We start from the raw sequence: 23,936 nt of genomic DNA on the forward strand, positions 1-23,936 counted from the left end.
TTCCCTGGGGTTACTATCCTGGACCAGCCCCTGTATTCTGATCCAGTTCAGTCCATTCCCTGGGGTTACTATCCTGGACCAGCCCCTGTATTCTGATCCAGTTCAGTCCATTCCCTGGGGTTACTATCCTGGACCAGCCCCTGTATTCTGATCCAGTTCAGTCCATTCCCTGGGGTTACTATCCTGGACCAGCCCCTGTATTCTGATCCAGTTCAGTCCATTCCCTGGGGTTACTATCCTGGACCAGCCCCTGTATTCTGATCCAGTTCAGTCCATTCCCTGGGGTTACTATCCTGGACCAGCCCCTGTATTCTGACCCAGTTCAGTCCATTCCCTGGGGTTACTATCCTGGACCAGCCCCTGTATTCTGACCCAGTTCAGTCCATTCCCTGGGGTTACTATCTTGGACCAGCCCCTGTATTCTGACCCAGTTCAGTCCATTCCCTGGGGTTACTATCTTGGACCAGCCCCTGTATTCTGACCCAGTTCAGTCCATTCCCTGGGGTTACTATCCTGGACCAGCCCCTGTATTCTGATCCAGTTCAGTCCATTCCCTGGGGTTACTATCCTGGACCAGCCCCTGTATTCTGATCCAGTTCAGTCCATTCCCTGGGGTTACTATCCTGGACCAGCCCCTGTATTCTGACCCAGTTCAGTCCATTCCCTGGGGTTACTATCCTGGACCAGCCCCTGTTGTACTGTGAACTACCTCCCTCCCTCTTGTGTTGAAAATACTGGAGCTGAGCTGACGTCACAGCCGGAGCCCCCGCCCCTGTAACCCGGGCAACCAAACTCTTTATGACGTTGGTCAGAGTCCGCGCGCCATCGAAGTTGAAACGGGCACGTCACTGGAAATGCCCGGATGAGCGGCAGCAGTGCGCCTGCGCGCGGGAGCCGGGCTGTTGCCGGAAGTCGTTTTGTTTCATTTCCGTGCTCCGGCGATGAGCGAAGGAAAATAAAGAGAAAATATTCAGCAGGTCCGGCAGCATTTGTGGAGAGAGAGAGAGAGAGAGAGTTAACGGGGCAGGTCTGCCATCTTGACTGAGTAAGCGGGGTGAGTGTTGCGCTGACGCTGGCGCCGCCCCTTTCTCCTGTTTTTTTTAACTGAGACTCCCGCATCCGCTTGAACGTCCGAGCCACGTGACCTGCGGATTCGTGGGCGGGGCTTTGAGGGACGCGTATCCCAATTGGATGTCAATTGACCAATGGGTGAAGCGGATTCGTGGGCGGGGCTTTGAGCGACGCGTATCCCAATTGGATGTCAATTGACCAATGGGTGAAGCGGATTCGCTGAGGGACGTTAATTTATGCAGAGATTTGGTCTGACCGAAGCGGGGGAAGTTTTTCAGGTCCGGGAAGAGGCCGCTCGGCCCATCATGTCTTTGCCGGCCCCCAAAAACAACCCACCATCCACCCAGTCTAATTCCACCTCCCAGCATTTGGTCCATAGCCCTGCAGATTAACGGCACTTGAGGTACATATCCAGACTCCTTTCTGAATGAGTTGAGGGTCTCTGCCTCAACTATCCTTTTCAGGCAGTGACTTTCAGACCATCACCATCCTCTGGGTGAAAAGGTTTTTCCTCATCTCACCTCTAATCTTTCTACCGATTACTTTAAATCTATGCCCCCCCCCTCCCCCCATCACTGACCTCTCTGCTAAGGTGAATAGACCCTTCACCTCCACTCTATTCAGGTCCCTCACAATTTTGTACATTTCAATCTGATCTCCCCTCAGCCTTCTCTGTTCCAAGGAGAACAACCCCAGCCTATCCAATCTTTCCTCATAGCTGTATTTTCCAGTCCAGACAACATCCTGGTAAATATCGTCTGCACCCTCTCTAGTGCAATTACATCATTTCTGTAATGAGGTGACCCGAACTGCACACAGTATTCAAGTTGTGGCCCAACCAATGAGTGATACAGTTCCAGCAGAACCTCCCTGCTCTTGTATTCGAGACCTCAGTTAATAAAGGAAAGGATTCCATATGCCTTCTTAACCACCTTACCGACCTGTCCTACCTTCAGGGATCTGTGGACATTCACTCCAAGGTCCCTCACTTCCTCTACACTTCTCAGTATTTTCCCATTAATCATGTATTCCTTTGCCTTGTTTGACCTCCCCAAATGCATCACCTCACACTTCTCCAGGTTGAATTCCATTTGCCACTTTTCTGCACATCTGACCAGACCATCAGTATCTTCCTGTAGCCTACAGCTATCCTCCTCGCTATCTACCACACAGCCAATCTTTGCGTCGTCTGCAAACTTCTTAATCATGCCCCCTACATTTACGTCCAAATCGATAATATATCCCACAAAAAGCAGGGGACCCAGGACGGAGCCCTGTGGAACGTCACTGGAAACAGCCGTCCAGTTACAAACAAACCCGTCAACAATTACTCTTTGTTTCCTGCCATTGAGCCAATTTTGTATCCACCTTGCTGCATTTCCCTGGATCCCATGGGATTTTATTTTTTTAACCAGTCTGCCATGTGGGACCTTGTCAAAAGCCTTGCTAAAATCCGTGTATACCACATCAACTGCATAACCCCCATCTATCTTCCTTGTTACTTCTTCAAAACATTTGATCAAGTTGGTCAAACAAAATCTTCCCTTAACAAATCCATGCTGACTATCCATGATTCACCTGTGCCTTTCTAAGTGACAGTTTATCCTGTCTCTCGGAATAGATTCCAATAATTTGCCCACTACTGAGGTTAGACTGACTGGCCTGTAATTATTCCGTCTATCCTTTGCTCCCTTTTTAAACAGAGGTACAACGTTAGCAATTCTCCAACACCACACCTGTATCCAGTGAGGACTGGAAAATGATGGTCAGACCCTCTGCTATTTCCTTTCTTGCTGCTTTTAACAGTCTAGGATACATTTCATCTGGCTCTGGTGGTTTATCAACTTTCAAGGATGCTACTCCTATTAATACTTCCCCTCTCCCTATGTTTATCACATCCAATGCTTCACACTCTTCCTCCTTAACTATAATATCTGCAACGCCCCCCTGTTTTGTGAAGACAGACGCAAAGTATTCATTAAGAACCATACCAATATCTTCCACTCCTACACATAGGTTACCTTTTTGGTCTTTTATGGGCCCTACTCTCTCCTTAGTTACTCTTAATGTATTGATAAAACATCTTTGGGTTCATCTTGATTCTGCTTGCCAATATTCTTTCATGCCCTCTGTTTGCTTTTCTAATTTCCTTTTTGATTTCACCCCTCCACTTTCTATCCTCCTGCTGGCTTTCTGTAGTATTGAGTTCTCGGTGTTGGACATAAGCTTTCCTTTTCTGCCTTATCTAACCCTGTAGGCTCCTTGCCATCCATAGGGCTCTAGATTTGGCCGCCTCACCCTTTTTCTTTGTAGGAACATGTTTACCCTGAACCCCTTGAATCTCCCCTTTGAATGCCTCCCACTGTTCTGACACTGATTTACCTTCAAGTATCTGATTCGGTCCACTTTCACTAAATCACTCCTCAGTTTAGTCAAATTGGATTTGCCCAATTGAGAACTCTAACTCCTGTTCTATCTCTGTCCTTTTCCACAATTATGTTAAAACTGACTGAATTATGATCACTATCACCAAAATGCTCTCTCTCCCACTGCCAATCCTTCCATCTGCCCATCTTCATTTCCTAAAACTAAGTCTCAAACTGCGCCCTCTCTTGTTGGACTTACTACATACTGGGCAAAAAAGTTCTCCTGAAAGAATTCTGCTCCCTCAATTCCTTTCACATTAAAACTATCCCGGTTAATATTGGGGGAGTTAAAATCGCCTACTATTACTGCCCTATTGATCTTGAACTTCTCAGAGATTTGCCTACATATCTGCTCTTCTATCTCCCTCTGACTGGGGGTCTATAGTACACACCTAGCAGTGTCATTGCCCCTTTTTTGTTCTTTCGCTCAATCCATATGGTCTCATTTGATGAACCTTCCAACATATTATCCCTCCTCACAATAGTTTCTTGGACCTAAAATGCCACTCCTCCTCCTTTCTTATCCCCCTCCCTATCGCATCTGAAAAGCCTGTAACTATCAGCTGCCATTCCTGTCCCTCCTTAAGCCATGTTTCTGTAATAGCTATGATATCATACTGCCACATGTCTATTTCTGCCCTCAGCTCATCTGCTTTATTTGCTATACTTCTTGCATTGAAGTAGATACCCTGAGCACTGCCAAATTTTTTTTATTTTCTAACCCTCATTTCCTCTGTCTTCCAGACCCATCCGTTAATTTTCCACCTTCCATTTTCATTTCTGATTTTGTCCCAACTGAGTCCACCCTCAGGTCCCCATCCCCCTGCCAAACTAGTTTAAACCCTCCCCAACAGCACTGGCAAAACGTCCCGTAAGGAACTCAGTTCAGGTGCAACCCGTCCAGGTCTCATCTCCCCCCACAGCCGGTCCTATTGTCCCAGGAATCTGAAGCCCTCCCTTCTGCACCATCTTTCCAGCCACGCATTCATCTGTCTTATCCTTCTATTTCTATACTCACTAGCACGTGGCACTGGGAGTAATCTGGGGTTTACTACTTTTGAGGTCCTGCTTGCTAATTTCTTACCAAGCTCCCGAAATTCTGACTGCAGGACCACATCCCTCTTTCTACCTGTGTCGTTGGTTCCGATGTGGGCCATGACTGCTGGCTGTTCACCCTCCCCCTTCAGAATGCTCAGTGACCCTAGCACCAGGGAAGCAACACACCATCCTGGATTCATGTTTGCGGCCACAGAAACGCTGGTCTGTTCCCCTGACTATTGAATCACCTATCACTATGGCTCTTCTAGTCTTCCCTGTACCCCCCTGTGCAGCTGAGCCACCCATGGTCCCATGTTGCCATGGACTTGATTCTGGCTGCACTCCCCAGGTGAAGCATCACTTTCCTCAGTTTTCAGAACTGAATACCTGTTGGAGAGTGAGATGAACTCAGGGGTTTCCTGCACTACCTGCCTGATTCTTTTTGACTGTCTGGTGGTCACCCATTCCCTCTCTCCCTGCAAACTCTTAGCTGTGGGGTGACCACATCTATAAAAGTGCGATCCACGTAGATCTCATCCTCATGAATACACTGCAGTGTCGCTAGCTGCTGCTCAAGTTCCAAAACCCGGAGCTCAAGCTGCTTCAATTGACGACACTTCCTGCACAAATGTTTCTCCAGGATATGGGAACCGTCCTGGAGCTCCCACATAGCACAGGAGGTGCACTCTTGAGGTTGTAGCAACCCTGCCATACCTTTTATTTATAAGTTGACCCTTTACTATTGCTTAAAAAAAAACCTTACTAATACTATAACAGCTTAGAATTATTAATAAACCTTACGAGAACTGATAAATCCTACTAAAAATCAATGCAATTCACTAGTTAAAATAAACCTAACTCAAAAAAAGAAGCAGCTACTCACATGTTCCTTATTATTAAGTTATTTACACACACACACCTGAACAGTACTGTCCCAACCCAACTAGTTCGAGTTATTCCCACAGCAGTTGCTCACCTTGCAGCTTTCCTGCAACGTCACTGCTCACTTTGTTTTCAAACTCTGATGTGCCTGGACTCCTCTCCGCTGCTCTCCCGGAAGGTAAGTTCTCTCGGCCGCAATCCTCAGACTCTATTTATTGGCTCCCCATTCCGTGCTCTTCCCGCAGGCCCGCTGCTCTCCCGGAAGGTAAGTGCTCGAGGCCACGATCCTCAGGCTGTATTTATCGGCTCCCTCCTCGTGCTCTCCTGGAAGGTAAGTGCTTTCTATTATTAGGGGATGCTTTTAGTGTGTTCCACTGTGAAGACAGATACAAAGTATTTGTTCAAAGTCTCTGCAATTTCCTTCTTCCCATTACTTATTCCCCAGTCTCAAACTTTATCATGACCAGGTCCATATTTCCCTGCAGAATATTCTCTACCTCACAGATGATAATAAATCTCATCAATGAATGCTCCCAGTGCGGAGTCTCGGCCAATGGGATCCTGTCTGCAAATGGGTTCCAGAGATCAGCAGGTTCACTAGATTTCACTGAGCAGCCTCTGATGTGGAGAGTTGATCATAATACCTGGGAAAGGCTTGGCCTCAGAACTAACAGCTGCTGTACTGATGGAGGGCGAAGGACTGATACCATATTTAACAAGGCAACGGTCTCCTTCTAATATTACCGTTCCACCCTCTTATTAATATTGTATTTATTACAGAACGTCAGGATCTGGGAACGCCTGTCACCACCATGACCGAAGGTCCAAGCGGAGGAGCAGATCGAACACCTTCAAGAATGAGATTGAGCACAGGTAAGTTCACAAATCTCTTCAAATACAAACTCTGCCCTGACAAATGGTCCTACGCTCCTTGAAGAATCTTCAGCTCATACAAGCAGAGCACACAGTACAGGGGTTTAATAGGAAGAGGGGCATCACACAGCTGGAGGGAACCCCTGAGCACCAGAACAGAGCAATAGATATCTGGTATTGGGGACTTTAAACTGGGTAGAGACAGTCATTCAGTGAAGAATATGTTTCTGAGCAACAGTGTGACCGCAAAGAGCAGGAAGCCACCCAACGCTGGACAGGATGAGAAACAGGTGAGGCACAGGAATAGGTGAGAGATCATGGTGAGATATTGTGTATTCGGTGGAACAGAAAATATCCTCTGTTGCCCTGAGCAGGCCCTGAATGGGATGTTGAGTTGCTGGTGCCAGAGGGAAGAGGCTGTTGATGAAAGTAACAGTCAGTAAGATCAATGTTCAGATCCACTCTGAAACCCCATACACACCTGGCAGGATCCTGATACACTGAAAAACCCCATACACACCTGGCAGGATCCTGATACATTGTGGAAACCCCATACACACCTGGCAGGATCCTGATCCACTGTGAAACCCCCATACACACCCGGCAGATCCTGATACACTGTGAAAACCCCATACACACCTGGCAGGATCCTGATCCACTCTGAAACCCCATACACACCTGGCAGGATCCTGATAAACTGTGAAACCCCCATACACACCTGGCAGGATCCTGATCCACTGTGAAACCCCCATACACACCTGGCAGATCCTGATACACTGTGAAAACCCCATACACACCTGGCAGATCCTGATCCACTGTGAAACCCCCATACACACCTGGCAGGATCCTGATACATTGTGGAAACCCCATACACACCTGGCAGATCCTGATACACTGTGAAACCCCCATAGACACCTGGCAGATCCTGATACACTGTGAAAACCCCATACACACCTGGCAGGATCCTGATACACTGTGAAACCCCCATACGCACCTGGCAGATCCTGATACATTGTGGAAACCCCATACACACCTGGCAGATCCTGATCCACTGTGAAAACCCCATACACACCTGGCAGATCCTGATCCACTGTGAAAACCCCATACACACCTGGCATGATCCTGATACACTGAAAAACCCCATACACACCTGGCAGGATCCTGATCCACTGTGAAACCCCCATACACACCCGGCAGATCCTGATACACTGTGAAACCCCCATACACACCTGGCAGATCCTGATACATTGTGGAAACCCCATACACACCTGGCAGGATCCTGATACATTGTGGAAACCCCATACACACCTGGCAGGATCCTGATCCACTGTGAAACCCCCATACACACCCGGCAGATCCTGATACACTGTGAAACCCCCATACGCACCTGGCAGATCCTGATACATTGTGGAAACCCCATACACACCTGGCAGGATCCTGATCCACTGTGAAAACCCCATACACACCTGGCAGATCCTGATCCACTGTGAAAACCCCATACACACCTGGCATGATCCTGATACACTGAAAAACCCCATACACACCTGGCAGGATCCTGATCCACTGTGAAACCCCCATACACACCCGGCAGATCCTGATACACTGTGAAACCCCCATACGCACCTGGCAGATCCTGATACATTGTGGAAACCCCATACACACCTGGCAGATCCTGATCCACTGTGAAAACCCCATACACACCTGGCAGATCCTGATCCACTGTGAAAACCCCATACACACCTGGCATGATCCTGATACACTGAAAAACCCCATACACACCTGGCAGGATCCTGATACACTGTGAAAACCCCATACACACCTGGCAGATCCTGATCCACTGTGGAAACCCCATACACACCTGGCATGATCCTGATACACTGTGAAAACCCCATACACACCTGGCAGGATCCTGATCCACTGTGAAAACCCCATACACACCTGGCAGGATCCTGATACACTGTGAAAACCCCATACACACCTGGCAGGATCCTGATCCACTGTGAAACCCCATACACACCTGGCAGATCCTGATCCACTGTGAAAACCCCATACACACCTGGCATGATCCTGATACACTGTGAAAACCCCATACACACCTGGCAGGATCCTGATCCACTGTGAAAACCCCATACACACCCGGCAGGATCCTGATACACTGTGAAACCCCATACACACCTGGCAGGATCCTGATCCACTGTGAAAACCCCATACACACCTGGCAGGATCCTGATACACTGTGAAAACCCCATACATACCCGGCAGGATACTGATCCACTGTGAAACCCCATACACACCTGGCAGGATCCTGAGACACTGTGAAAACCCCATACACACCTGGCAGGATCCTGAGACACTGTGAAAACCCCATACACACCTGGCAGGATCCTGATCCACTGTGAAAACCCCATACACACCTGGCAGGATCCTGATACACTGTGAAAACCCCATACACACCCGGCAGGATACTGATCCACTGTGAAACCCCATACACACCCGGCAGGATACTGATCCACTGTGAAACCCCCGTACACACCTGGCAGGATCCTGATCCACTATGAAAACCCCATACACACCTGGCAGATCCTGATCCACTGTGAAAACCCCATACACACCTGGCATGATCCTGATACACTGTGAAAACCCCATACACACCTGGCAGGATCCTGATCCACTGTGAAATCCCCATAAACACCTGGCAGGATCCTGATACACTGTGAAAACCCCATACACACCTGGCAGGATCTTGATCCATTGTGAAAACCCCATACACACCCGGCAGGATCCTGATACACTGTGAAAACCCATACACACCTGGCAGGATCCTGATCCACTGTGAAAACCCCATACACACCTGGCAGGATCCTGATACACTGTGAAAACCCCATACACACCCGGCAGGATACTGATCCACTGTGAAACCCCATACACACCTGGCAGGATCCTGATCCACTGTGAAACCCCCATACACACCTGGCAGAATCCTGATACACTGTGAAACCCCATACACACCTGGCAGGATCCTGATACACTGTGAAAGCCCCATACACACCTGGCAGGATCCTGATAAACTCTGAAACCCCATACACACCTGGCAGGTTCCTGATACACTGTGAAAACCCATACACACCTGGCTGGATCCTGATCCACTGTGAAACCCCCATACACACCTGGCGGATGCTTATACTCTGTGAAAACCCCATACACACCTGGCAGGATACTGATCCACTGTGAAAACCCCATAAACACCTGGCAGGATCCTGATCCACTGTGAAAACCCCATAAACACCTGGCAGATCCTGATACACTGTGCAAACCCCATACACACCTGGCAGGATCCTGATCCACTGTGAAACCACCGACACAACTGGCAGATTATGTAAAACTGTGAAACCCCCATACAGGCCTGGCCGGATCCTGATACACTGTGGAAACCCCATACACATCTGGCAGGATCCTGATACACTGGGAAACCCCCATACACACCTGGAAGGATCCTGATACACTGTGAAAACCCCATTCACACCTGGCAGGATCCTGATGCACTGTGAAACCCCGTACACACCTGGCAGGATCCTGATGCACTGTGAAACCCCGTACACACCCGGCAGGATCCTGAGACACTGTGAAAACCCCATACACATCTGGCAGGATCCTGAGAAACTGTGAAAACCTCATACACACCCGGCAGGATCCTGATACACTGTGAAATCCCATACACACCTGGCAGGATCCTGATACATTGTGAAAACCCCACACACACCTGGCAGGATCCTGACACACTGTGAAACCCCATACACACCTGGCAGGATCCTGATACACTGAGAACACCCCGTACACAACCGGCAGGATCCTGATACATTGTGAAAACCCCATATACACCTGGCAGGATCCTGATCCACTGTGAAAACCCCATACACACCTGGCAGGATCCTGATCCACTGTGAATACCCCATCCACACCTGGCAGATCCTGATCCACTGTGAAAACCCCATACACACCTGGCAGGATCCTGATACACTGTGAAAACCCCATAAACACCTGGCAGGATCCTGATACACTGTGAAAACCCCATACACACCTGACAGGATCCTGATCCACTGTGAAATCCCCATAAACACCTGGCAGGATCCTGATACACTGTGAAAACCCCATACACACCTGGCAGGATCTTGATCCATTGTGAAAATCCCATACACACCTGGCAGGATCCTGATCCACTGTGAAACCCCCATACACACTTGGCAGATCCTGATACTCTGTGAAAACCCCAGACACATCTGACAGGTTCCTGATCCACTGTGAAACCCCCATACAAACCTGGCAGATCCTGATACAATGTGAAACCCCCATACACACCTGGCAGATCCTGATACTCTGTGAAAACCCCATACACACCTGGCAGGATCCTGATACTCTGTGAAAACCCCATACACACCTGGCATGATCCTGATCCACTATGAAAACCCCATACACACCTGGCAGATCCTGTTACACTGTGAAACCCCCATACACACCTTGCTGGATCCTGTTACACTGTGAAACCCCCATACACACCTGGCAGGGTCCTGATACACTGTGAAAACCCGTACACACCTGGCAGGATCCTGATACACTGTGAAAACCCCACAAACACCTGGCAGATCCTGATACACTGTGAAACCCCCTACACAACTGGCAGATCCTGTTATACTGTGAAACCCCCATACAGGCCTGGCCGGTTCCTAATACACTGTGGAAACCCCATACACATCTGGCATGATCCTGATACACTGTGAAACCCCATACACACCTGGCAGGATCCTGATCCACTGGGAAACCCCCATACACACCTGGCAGGATCCTGATACACTGTGAAATCCCCATTCACACCTGGCAGGATCCTGATGCACTGCGAAACCCCGTTCACATTTGGCAGGATCCTGATACACTGTGAAACCCCCAAACACATCTGGCAGGATCCTGATCCACTGGGAAAACCCCATACACACCTGGAAGGATCCTGATCCGCTGTGAAAACCCTATTCACACCTGGCAGGATCCTGATGCACTGTGAAACCCCGTTCACATTTGGCAGGATCCTGATAAACTGTGAAACCCCATACTCACCTGGCAGGATCCTGATACACTGTGAAAACCCCATACACACCTGGCAGGATCCTGATACACTGTGAAAACCCCATACACACCTGGCAGGATCCTGATTCACTATGAAACCCCCATACACACCTGGCAGGATCCTGATAAACTGTGAAACCCCCATCCACACCTGGCAGGATCCTGATCCACTGTGAAACTCCCATCCACACCTGGCAGGATCCTGATAAACTATGAAACCCCTATACACACCTGGCAGGATCCTGATAAACTGTGAAAATCCCATACACACCTGGCAGGATCCTGATAAACTATGAAACCCCCATACACACCTGGCAGGATCCTGAGAAACTGTGAAAATCCCATACACACCTGGCAGGATCCTGATACACTGTGAAAACCCCATACAAACCTGGCAGGATCCTGATGCACTGTGAAACCCCGTTCACATTTGGCAGGATCCTGATACACTGTAAAACCCCATACTCACCTGGCAGGATCCTGTTACACTGTGTAAACCCCATACACACCTGGCAGGGTCCTGATACACTGTGAAAACCCCATACACACCTGGCAGGATCCTGATACACTTTGAAAACCCCATACACTCCTGGCAGGACCCTGATTCACTATGAAACCCCAATACACACCTGGCAGGATCCTGATAAACTGTGAAAATCCCATACACACCTGGCAGGATCCTGATACACTGTGAAAACCCCATACACACCTGGCAGGGTCCTGATACACTGTGAAAACCCCAGACACACCTGGCAGGATCCTGATACACTGTGTAAACCCCATACACACCTGGCAGGGTCCTGATACACTGTGAAACCCCATACACACCTGGCAGGATCCTGATACACTTTGAAAACCCCATACACTCCTGGCAGGATCCTGATAAACTGTGAAACCCCCATCCACACCTGGCAGGATCCTGATAAACTATGAAACCCCCATACACACCTGGCAGGATCCTGATAAACTGTGAAACCCCCATCCACACCTGGCAGGATCCTGATAAACTATGAAACCCCCATACACACCTGGCAGGATGCTTAGAAACTGTGAAAATCCCATACACACCTGGCAGGATCCTGATACACTGTGAAACCCCGTTCACATTTGGCAGGATCCTGATAAACTGTGAAACCCCATACTCACCTGGCAGGATCCTGATACACTGTGAAAACCCCATACACACCTGGCAGGATCCTGATTCACTATGAAACCCCCATACACACCTGGCAGGATCCTGATAAACTGTGAAACCCCCATCCACACCTGGCAGGATCCTGATCCACTGTGAAACCCCCATCCACACCTGGCAGGATCCTGATAAACTATGAAACCCCCATACACACCTGGCAGGATCCTGAGAAACTGTGAAAATCCCATACACACCTGGCAGGATCCTGATACACTGTGAAAACCCCATACAAACCTGGCAGGATCCTGATAAACTGTGAAACCGCCATACACACCTGGCAGAACCTGATACACTGTGAAAGCTCCATTCACACCTGGCAGGATCCTGATGCACTGTGAAACCCCGTTCACATTTGGCAGGATCCTGATACACTGTAAAACCCCATACTCACCTGGCAGGATCCTGTTACACTGTGTAAACCCCATACGCACCTGGCAGGGTCCTGATACACTGTGAAAACCCCATACACACCTGGCAGGATCCTGATACACTTTGAAAACCCCATACACTCCTGGCAGGACCCTGATTCACTATGAAACCCCAATACACACCTGGCAGGATCCTGATAAACTGTGAAAATCCCATACACACCTGGCAGGATCCTGATACACTGTGAAAACCCCATACACACCTGGCAGGGTCCTGATACACTGTGAAAACCCCAGACACACCTGGCAGGATCCTGATACACTGTGTAAACCCCATACACACCTGGCAGGATCCTGATACACTGTGAAAACCCCATACACACCTGGCAGGATCCTGATACACTTTGAAAACCCCATACACTCCTGGCAGGATCCTGATAAACTGTGAAACCCCCATCCACACCTGGCAGGATCCTGATAAACTATGAAACCCCCATACACACCTGGCAGGATCCTGATAAACTGTGAAACCCCCATCCACACCTGGCAGGATCCTGATAAACTATGAAACCCCCATACACACCTGGCAGGATGCTTAGAAACTGTGAAAATCCCATACACATCTGGCAGGATCTGGATAGACTGTGAAACCCCATTCACACCTGGCAGGATCCTGATAAACTGTGAAACCCCCATACACAACTGGCAGGATTCTGATATACTGTGAAACCCCCATACACATCTGGCAGGATCTGGATAGACTGTGAAACCCCATTCACACCTGGCAGGATCCTGATAAACTGTGAAACCCCCATACACACCAGGCAGGATCCTGATAAACTGTGAAACCCCCATAGAAACCTGACAGGATTCTGATACACTGTGAAAACCCCTTACACACCTGGCATGATCCTGATAAACTATGAAACCCCCATACACACCTGGCAGGATCCTGATAAAATTTGAAACCCCATACTCATCTTTCAGGATCCTGATACACTGTGAAAACCCCAGACACACCTGGCAGGATCCTGATCCACCGTGAAAACCCCATACACACCTGGCAGGATCCTGATAAACTATGAAACCGCCATACACACCTGGCAGATCCTGATACACTGTGAAAACCCCATTCACACCTGGCAGGATCCTGATGCACTGTGAAACCCCGTTCACATTTGGCAGGATCCTGATACACTGTGAAACCCCATACTCACCTGGCAGGATCCTGTTACACTGTGTAAACCCCATACACACCTGGCAGGGTCATGATACACTGTGAAAACCCCATACACATCTGGCAGGATCCTGATACACTGTGAAAACCCCATACACACCTGGCAGGATCCTGATTCACTATGAAACCCCCATACACACCTGGCAGGGTCATGATACACTGTGAAAACCCCATACACACCTGGCAGGATCCTGATAAACTGTGAAAATCCCATACACACCTGGCAGGATCCTGATAAACTATGAAACCCCCATACACACCTGGCAGGATCCTGAGAAGCTGTGAAAATCCCATACACACCTGGCAGGATCCTGATACACTGTGAAAACCCCATACACACCTGGAAGGATCCTGATAAACTGTGAAACCCCCAAACACAACTGGCAGGATCCTGATAAACTGTGAAACCCCATACACATCTGGCAGGATCCTGATAGACTGTGACATCCTACTCACACCTGGCAGGATCCTGATAAACTGTGAAACCCCCAAGCACACCTGGCAGGATTCTGATAAACTGTGAAACCCACATACACACCTGGCAGGATCCTGATAAACTGTGAAAAGCCCATACACACCTGGCAGGATCCTGATCCACTGTGAAACCCCCATCCACACCTGGCAGGATCCTGATAAACTATGAAACCCCCATGCACACCTGGCAGGATCCTGAGAAACTGTGAAAATCCCATACACACCAGGCAGGATCCTGATAAACTGTGAAACCCCCAAACACAACTGGCAGGATCCTGATAAACTGTGAAACCCACATACACACCTGGCAGGATCCTGATAGACTGTGACATCCTACTCACACCTGGCAGGATCCTGATCCACTGTGAAACCCCCATCCACACCTGGCAGGATCCTGATAAACTATGAAACCCCCATGCACACCTGGCAGGATCCTGAGAAACTGTGAAAATCCCATACACTCCTGGCAGGATCCTGATACACTGTGAAAACCCCATACACACCTGGCAGGATCCTGATAAACTGTGAAACCCCCATACACAACTGGCAGGATTCTGATAAACTGTGAAATCCCATACACATCTGGCAGGATCTGGATAGACTGTGAAACCCCATTCACACCTGGCAGGATCGTGATAAACTGTGAAACCCCCATACACACCTGGCAGGATTCTGATACACTGTGAAACCCCCATACACACCAGGCAGGATCCTGATAAACTGTGAAACCCACATACACACCTGGCAGGATCCTGATAGACTGTGACATCCTACTCACACCTGGCAGGATCCTGATCCACTGTGAAACCCCCATCCACACCTGGCATGATCCTGATAAACTTTGAAACCCCATACTCATCTGGCAGGATACTGATACACTGTGAAAACCCCATACACACCTGGCAGGATCCTGATCCACCGTGAAAACCCCATACACACCTGGCAGGATCCTGATAAACTATGAAACCGCCATACACACCTGGCAGATCCTGATACACTGTGAAAACCCCATTCACACCTGACAGGATCCTGATCCACTGTGAAAACCCCTTCCACACCTGGCAGGATCCTGATAATCTATGAAACCCCCATAAACACCTGGCAGGATCCTGATAAACTGTGAAACCCCCATACACACCAGGCAGGATCCTGATAAACTATGAAACCGCCATACACACCTGGCAGGATCCTGATACACTGTGAAAACCCCATACACACCTGGCAGGATCCTGATAAACTGTGAAACCCCCATACACACCTGGCAGGATCCTGATAAACTGTGAAAATCCCATACACACCTGGCAGATTCCTGATAAACTGTGAAACCCCCATACACATCTGGCAGGGTCCTGACATACAGTGAAAACCCCATACACAGCTGGCAGGATCCTGATAAACTGTGAAACCGCCATACACACCTGGCAGGATCCTGATAAACTATGAAACACCCATACACACCTGGCAGGATCCTGATACACTGTGAAAACCCCATACTCACCTGGCAGGATCCTGATAAACTGTGAAACCCCATACACATCTGGCGGGATCCTGATAGACTGTGAAACCCCATTGACACCAGGCAGGATCCTGATACACTGTGAAAACCCCATACACACCTGGCAGGATCCTGATACACTTTGAAAACCCCATACACTCCTGGCAGGACCCTGATTCACTATGAAACCCCAATACACACCTGGCAGGATCCTGATAAACTGTGAAAATCCCATACACACCTGGCAGGATCCTGATACACTGTGAAAACCCCATACACACCTGGCAGGGTCCTGATACACTGTGAAAACCCCAGACACACCTGGCAGGATCCTGATACACTGTGTAAACCCCATACACACCTGGCAGGGTCCTGATACACTGTGAAACCCCATACACACCTGGCAGGATCCTGATACACTTTGAAAACCCCATACACTCCTGGCAGGATCCTGATAAACTGTGAAACCCCCATCCACACCTGGCAGGATCCTGATAAACTATGAAACCCCCATACACACCTGGCAGGATCCTGATAAACTGTGAAACCCCCATCCACACCTGGCAGGATCCTGATAAACTATGAAACCCCCATACACACCTGGCAGGATGCTTAGAAACTGTGAAAATCCCATACACACCTGGCAGGATCCTGATACACTGTGAAACCCCGTTCACATTTGGCAGGATCCTGATAAACTGTGAAACCCCATACTCACCTGGCAGGATCCTGATACACTGTGAAAACCCCATACACACCTGGCAGGATCCTGATTCACTATGAAACCCCCATACACACCTGGCAGGATCCTGATAAACTGTGAAACCCCCATCCACACCTGGCAGGATCCTGATCCACTGTGAAACCCCCATCCACACCTGGCAGGATCCTGATAAACTATGAAACCCCCATACACACCTGGCAGGATCCTGAGAAACTGTGAAAATCCCATACACACCTGGCAGGATCCTGATACACTGTGAAAACCCCATACAAACCTGGCAGGATCCTGATAAACTGTGAAACCGCCATACACACCTGGCAGAACCTGATACACTGTGAAAGCTCCATTCACACCTGGCAGGATCCTGATGCACTGTGAAACCCCGTTCACATTTGGCAGGATCCTGATACACTGTAAAACCCCATACTCACCTGGCAGGATCCTGTTACACTGTGTAAACCCCATACGCACCTGGCAGGGTCCTGATACACTGTGAAAACCCCATACACACCTGGCAGGATCCTGATACACTTTGAAAACCCCATACACTCCTGGCAGGACCCTGATTCACTATGAAACCCCAATACACACCTGGCAGGATCCTGATAAACTGTGAAAATCCCATACACACCTGGCAGGATCCTGATACACTGTGAAAACCCCATACACACCTGGCAGGGTCCTGATACACTGTGAAAACCCCAGACACACCTGGCAGGATCCTGATACACTGTGTAAACCCCATACACACCTGGCAGGGTCCTGATACACTGTGAAAACCCCATACACACCTGGCAGGATCCTGATACACTTTGAAAACCCCATACACTCCTGGCAGGATCCTGATAAACTGTGAAACCCCCATCCACACCTGGCAGGATCCTGATAAACTATGAAACCCCCATACACACCTGGCAGGATCCTGATAAACTGTGAAACCCCCATCCACACCTGGCAGGATCCTGATAAACTATGAAACCCCCATACACACCTGGCAGGATGCTTAGAAACTGTGAAAATCCCATACACATCTGGCAGGATCTGGATAGACTGTGAAACCCCATTCACACCTGGCAGGATCCTGATAAACTGTGAAACCCCCATACACAACTGGCAGGATTCTGATATACTGTGAAACCCCCATACACATCTGGCAGGATCTGGATAGACTGTGAAACCCCATTCACACCTGGCAGGATCCTGATAAACTGTGAAACCCCCATACACACCAGGCAGGATCCTGATAAACTGTGAAACCCCCATAGAAACCTGACAGGATTCTGATACACTGTGAAAACCCCTTACACACCTGGCATGATCCTGATAAACTATGAAACCCCCATACACACCTGGCAGGATCCTGATAAAATTTGAAACCCCATACTCATCTTTCAGGATCCTGATACACTGTGAAAACCCCAGACACACCTGGCAGGATCCTGATCCACCGTGAAAACCCCATACACACCTGGCAGGATCCTGATAAACTATGAAACCGCCATACACACCTGGCAGATCCTGATACACTGTGAAAACCCCATTCACACCTGGCAGGATCCTGATGCACTGTGAAACCCCGTTCACATTTGGCAGGATCCTGATACACTGTGAAACCCCATACTCACCTGGCAGGATCCTGTTACACTGTGTAAACCCCATACACACCTGGCAGGGTCATGATACACTGTGAAAACCCCATACACATCTGGCAGGATCCTGATACACTGTGAAAACCCCATACACACCTGGCAGGATCCTGATTCACTATGAAACCCCCATACACACCTGGCAGGGTCATGATACACTGTGAAAACCCCATACACACCTGGCAGGATCCTGATAAACTGTGAAAATCCCATACACACCTGGCAGGATCCTGATAAACTATGAAACCCCCATACACACCTGGCAGGATCCTGAGAAGCTGTGAAAATCCCATACACACCTGGCAGGATCCTGATACACTGTGAAAACCCCATACACACCTGGAAGGATCCTGATAAACTGTGAAACCCCCAAACACAACTGGCAGGATCCTGATAAACTGTGAAACCCCATACACATCTGGCAGGATCCTGATAGACTGTGACATCCTACTCACACCTGGCAGGATCCTGATAAACTGTGAAACCCCCAAGCACACCTGGCAGGATTCTGATAAACTGTGAAACCCACATACACACCTGGCAGGATCCTGATAAACTGTGAAAAGCCCATACACACCTGGCAGGATCCTGATCCACTGTGAAACCCCCATCCACACCTGGCAGGATCCTGATAAACTATGAAACCCCCATGCACACCTGGCAGGATCCTGAGAAACTGTGAAAATCCCATACACACCAGGCAGGATCCTGATAAACTGTGAAACCCCCAAACACAACTGGCAGGATCCTGATAAACTGTGAAACCCACATACACACCTGGCAGGATCCTGATAGACTGTGACATCCTACTCACACCTGGCAGGATCCTGATCCACTGTGAAACCCCCATCCACACCTGGCAGGATCCTGATAAACTATGAAACCCCCATGCACACCTGGCAGGATCCTGAGAAACTGTGAAAATCCCATACACTCCTGGCAGGATCCTGATACACTGTGAAAACCCCATACACACCTGGCAGGATCCTGATAAACTGTGAAACCCCCATACACAACTGGCAGGATTCTGATAAACTGTGAAATCCCATACACATCTGGCAGGATCTGGATAGACTGTGAAACCCCATTCACACCTGGCAGGATCGTGATAAACTGTGAAACCCCCATACACACCTGGCAGGATTCTGATACACTGTGAAACCCCCATACACACCAGGCAGGATCCTGATAAACTGTGAAACCCACATACACACCTGGCAGGATCCTGATAGACTGTGACATCCTACTCACACCTGGCAGGATCCTGATCCACTGTGAAACCCCCATCCACACCTGGCATGATCCTGATAAACTTTGAAACCCCATACTCATCTGGCAGGATACTGATACACTGTGAAAACCCCATACACACCTGGCAGGATCCTGATCCACCGTGAAAACCCCATACACACCTGGCAGGATCCTGATAAACTATGAAACCGCCATACACACCTGGCAGATCCTGATACACTGTGAAAACCCCATTCACACCTGACAGGATCCTGATCCACTGTGAAAACCCCTTCCACACCTGGCAGGATCCTGATAATCTATGAAACCCCCATAAACACCTGGCAGGATCCTGATAAACTGTGAAACCCCCATACACACCAGGCAGGATCCTGATAAACTATGAAACCGCCATACACACCTGGCAGGATCCTGATACACTGTGAAAACCCCATACACACCTGGCAGGATCCTGATAAACTGTGAAACCCCCATACACACCTGGCAGGATCCTGATAAACTGTGAAAATCCCATACACACCTGGCAGATTCCTGATAAACTGTGAAACCCCCATACACATCTGGCAGGGTCCTGACATACAGTGAAAACCCCATACACAGCTGGCAGGATCCTGATAAACTGTGAAACCGCCATACACACCTGGCAGGATCCTGATAAACTATGAAACACCCATACACACCTGGCAGGATCCTGATACACTGTGAAAACCCCATACTCACCTGGCAGGATCCTGATAAACTGTGAAACCCCATACACATCTGGCGGGATCCTGATAGACTGTGAAACCCCATTGACACCAGGCAGGATCCTGATACACTGTGAAACCCCCATACACACCTGGCAGGATCCTGATACACTGTGAAACCCCCATACACACCTGGCAGGATACTGATTAACTGTGAAACCCCATACACATCTGGCAGGATCCTGATACACTGTGAAAACCCCCAAAACACCTGGCAGTGTCCTGATCCACTGTGAAACCCCCATACACACCTGGCAGGATCCTGATAAACTATGAAACCCCCATACACACCTGGCAGGATGCTGATAAACTGTGAAACCCCCATCCAAACCAGGCAGGATCCTGATACACTGTGAAATTCCCATACACACCTGGCAGGATCCTGATGCACTGTTAAAACCCCATACACTCCTGGCAGGATCCTGATGCACTGTGAAAACCCCATACACACCTGGCAGGATCCTGATACACTGTGATAACCCCATACACACCTGGCAGGATCCTGATCCACTGTGAAAACCCCATACACACCTGGCAGGATCCTGATGCACTGTGAAACCCCCATACACACCTGGCAGGATCCTGATAAACTATGAAACCCCCATACACACCTGGCAGGATGCTGATAAACTGTGAAACCCCCATCCAAACCAGGCAGGGTCCTGATACACTGTAAAAACCCCATAGACACCTGGCAGGATCCTGATGCACTGTGAAAACCCCATACACACCTGGCAGGATCCTGATGCACTGTTAAAACCCCATACACTCCTGGCAGGATACTGATAAACTGTGAACCCCCATACACACCTGGCAGGATCCTGATGCACTGTGAAAACCCCATACACACCTGGCAGGATCCTGATACACAGTGAAACCCCATTCACATCTGGCGGGATCCTGATACACTGTGAAACCCCATACACACCTAGCAGGATACTGATGCACTGTGAAAACCCCATACACACCTGGCAGGGTCCTGATACACTGTGAAAACCCCATTCACACCTGGCAGGATCCTGATACACTGTGAAAACCCCATACACTCCTGGCAGGATCCTGATGCACTGTGAAAACCCCATACACACCTGGCAGGATCCTGATACACTGTGAAAACCCCATACACACCTGGCAGGATCCTGATGCACTGTTAAAACCCCATACACTCCTGGCAGGATCCTGATGCACTGTGATAACCCCATACACACCTGGCAGGATCCTGATCCACTGTGAAAACCCCATACACACCTAGCAGGATCCTGATGCACTGTGAAACCCCCATACACACCTGGCAGGATCCTGATAAACTATGAAACCCCCATACACACCTGGCAGGATGCTGATAAACTGTGAAACCCCCATCCAAACCAGGCAGGGTCCTGATACACTGAAAACCCCATAGACACCTGGCAGGATCCTGATGCACTGTGAAAACCCCATACACACCTGGCAGGATCCTGATGCACTGTTAAAACCCCATACACTCCTGGCAGGATACTGATAAACTGTGAACCCCCAGACACACCTGGCAGGATCCTGATGCACAATGAAAACCCCATACACACCTGGCAGGATCCTGATGCACTGTGAAAACCCCATACACACCTGGCAGGGCCCTGATCCACTGTGAAAACCCCATTCACACCTGGCAGGATCCTGATCCACTGTGAAAACCCCATACACACCTGGCAGGATCCTGATAATCTATGAAACCCCCATACACACCTGGCAGGATCCTGATAAACTGTGAATCCCCCATACATACCAGGCAGGATCCTGATACACTGTGAAAACCCCCATACATACCTGGCAGGATCCTGATACACAGTGAAACCCCATTCACATCTGGCGGGATCCTGATACACTGTGAAACCCCATACACACCTGGCAGGGTCCTGATACACTGTGAAAACCCCATACACACCTGGCAGGGTCCTGATACACTGTGAAAACCCCATACACACCTGGCAGGATCCAGATACACTGTGAAACCCCCATACACACCTGGCAGGATCCTTATAAACTATGAAACCCCCATACACACCTGGCAGGATCCTGATCCACTGTGAAACTCCCATCCACACCTCGCAGGATCCTGATAAACTATGAAACCCCCATACACACCTGGCAGGATCCTGATAAACTGTGATAATCCCATACACACCTGGCAGGATCGTGATAGACTGTGAAAACCCCATACACACCTGGCAGGATCCTGATAAACTGTGAAACCCCCATACACACCTGGCAGGATCCTGATAAACTGTGAAAAACCCATACACACCTGGCAGGATCCTGATAAACTATGAAACCCCCATACACACCTGGCAGGATCCTGATAAACTGTGAAACCCCATACACACCTGGCAGGTTCCTGATCCACAATGTAAACCCCACACACACCTGGCAGGATCCTGATGCACTGTGCAACCCCCATCCACACCTGGCAGGATCCTGATAAACTGTGAAACCGCCATACACACCTGGCAGGATCCTGATAAACTGTGAAACCCCATACACATCTGGCGGGATCCTGATAGACTGTGAAACCCCATTCACACCTGGCAGGATCCTGATAAACTGTGAAACCCCATACAAATCTGGCAGGATCCTGATACACTGTGAAAACCCCAAACACACCTGGCAGGATCCTGATCCACTGTGAAAACCCCATACACACCTGGCAGGATCCTGATTAACTATGAATCCCCCATACACACCTGGCAGGATCCTGATACACTGTGAAAACCCCATACACACCTGGCAGGATCCTGATAATCCGTGATACCCCCATACACACCTGGCAGGATCCTGATACACTGTGAAAACCCCATACACAACTGGCAGGATCCTGATGCACTGTTAAAACCCCATACACACCTGGCAGGATCCTGATAAACTGTGAAACCCCCATCCAAACCAGGCAGGATCCTGATACACTGTGAAAACCCCATAGACACCTGGCAGGATCCTGATGCACTGTGAAAACCCCATACACACCTGGCAGGATCCTGATGCACTGTGAAAACCCCATACACACCTGGCAGGATCCTGATACACTGTGATAACCCCATATAAACCTGGCAGGATCCTGATGCACTCTGAAAACCCCATACACACTTGGCAGGATCCTGATCCACTGTGAAAACCCCATACACATCTGGCAGGATCCTGATAATCTATGAAACCGCCATAGACACCTGACAGCATCCTGATACACAGTGAAAACCCCATTCACAACTGGCGGGATCCTGATATACTGTGAAACCCCATACACACCTGGCAGGTTCCTGATACACTGTGCAACCCCCATACACACCTGGCAGTGTCCTGAAACACTGTGAAAACCCCATTCACACCTGGCAGGTTCCTGATCCACAATGTAAACCCCACACACA

The 23,936-nt window shown here is 49.2% G+C and overlaps 1 protein-coding gene across 1 annotated transcript in view; it reads left to right on the forward strand.

Annotated features, from left to right (window-relative positions):
* Positions 1 to 23,936, forward strand: part of LOC137360363 (NACHT, LRR and PYD domains-containing protein 3-like) — a 212,729-nt gene that overhangs the window by 106,255 nt on the left and 82,538 nt on the right. Inside the window, exon 2 of the mRNA XM_068025826.1 lies at positions 6,198 to 6,290. Within this exon, the coding sequence (XP_067881927.1) occupies positions 6,198 to 6,290 (93 nt within the window). The remainder of the gene's footprint in view (positions 1 to 6,197; positions 6,291 to 23,936) is intronic.

This window comes from Heterodontus francisci, unplaced genomic scaffold, assembly GCF_036365525.1.
Source record: "Heterodontus francisci isolate sHetFra1 unplaced genomic scaffold, sHetFra1.hap1 HAP1_SCAFFOLD_188, whole genome shotgun sequence".
Lineage (NCBI taxonomy): Eukaryota > Metazoa > Chordata > Chondrichthyes > Heterodontiformes > Heterodontidae > Heterodontus > Heterodontus francisci.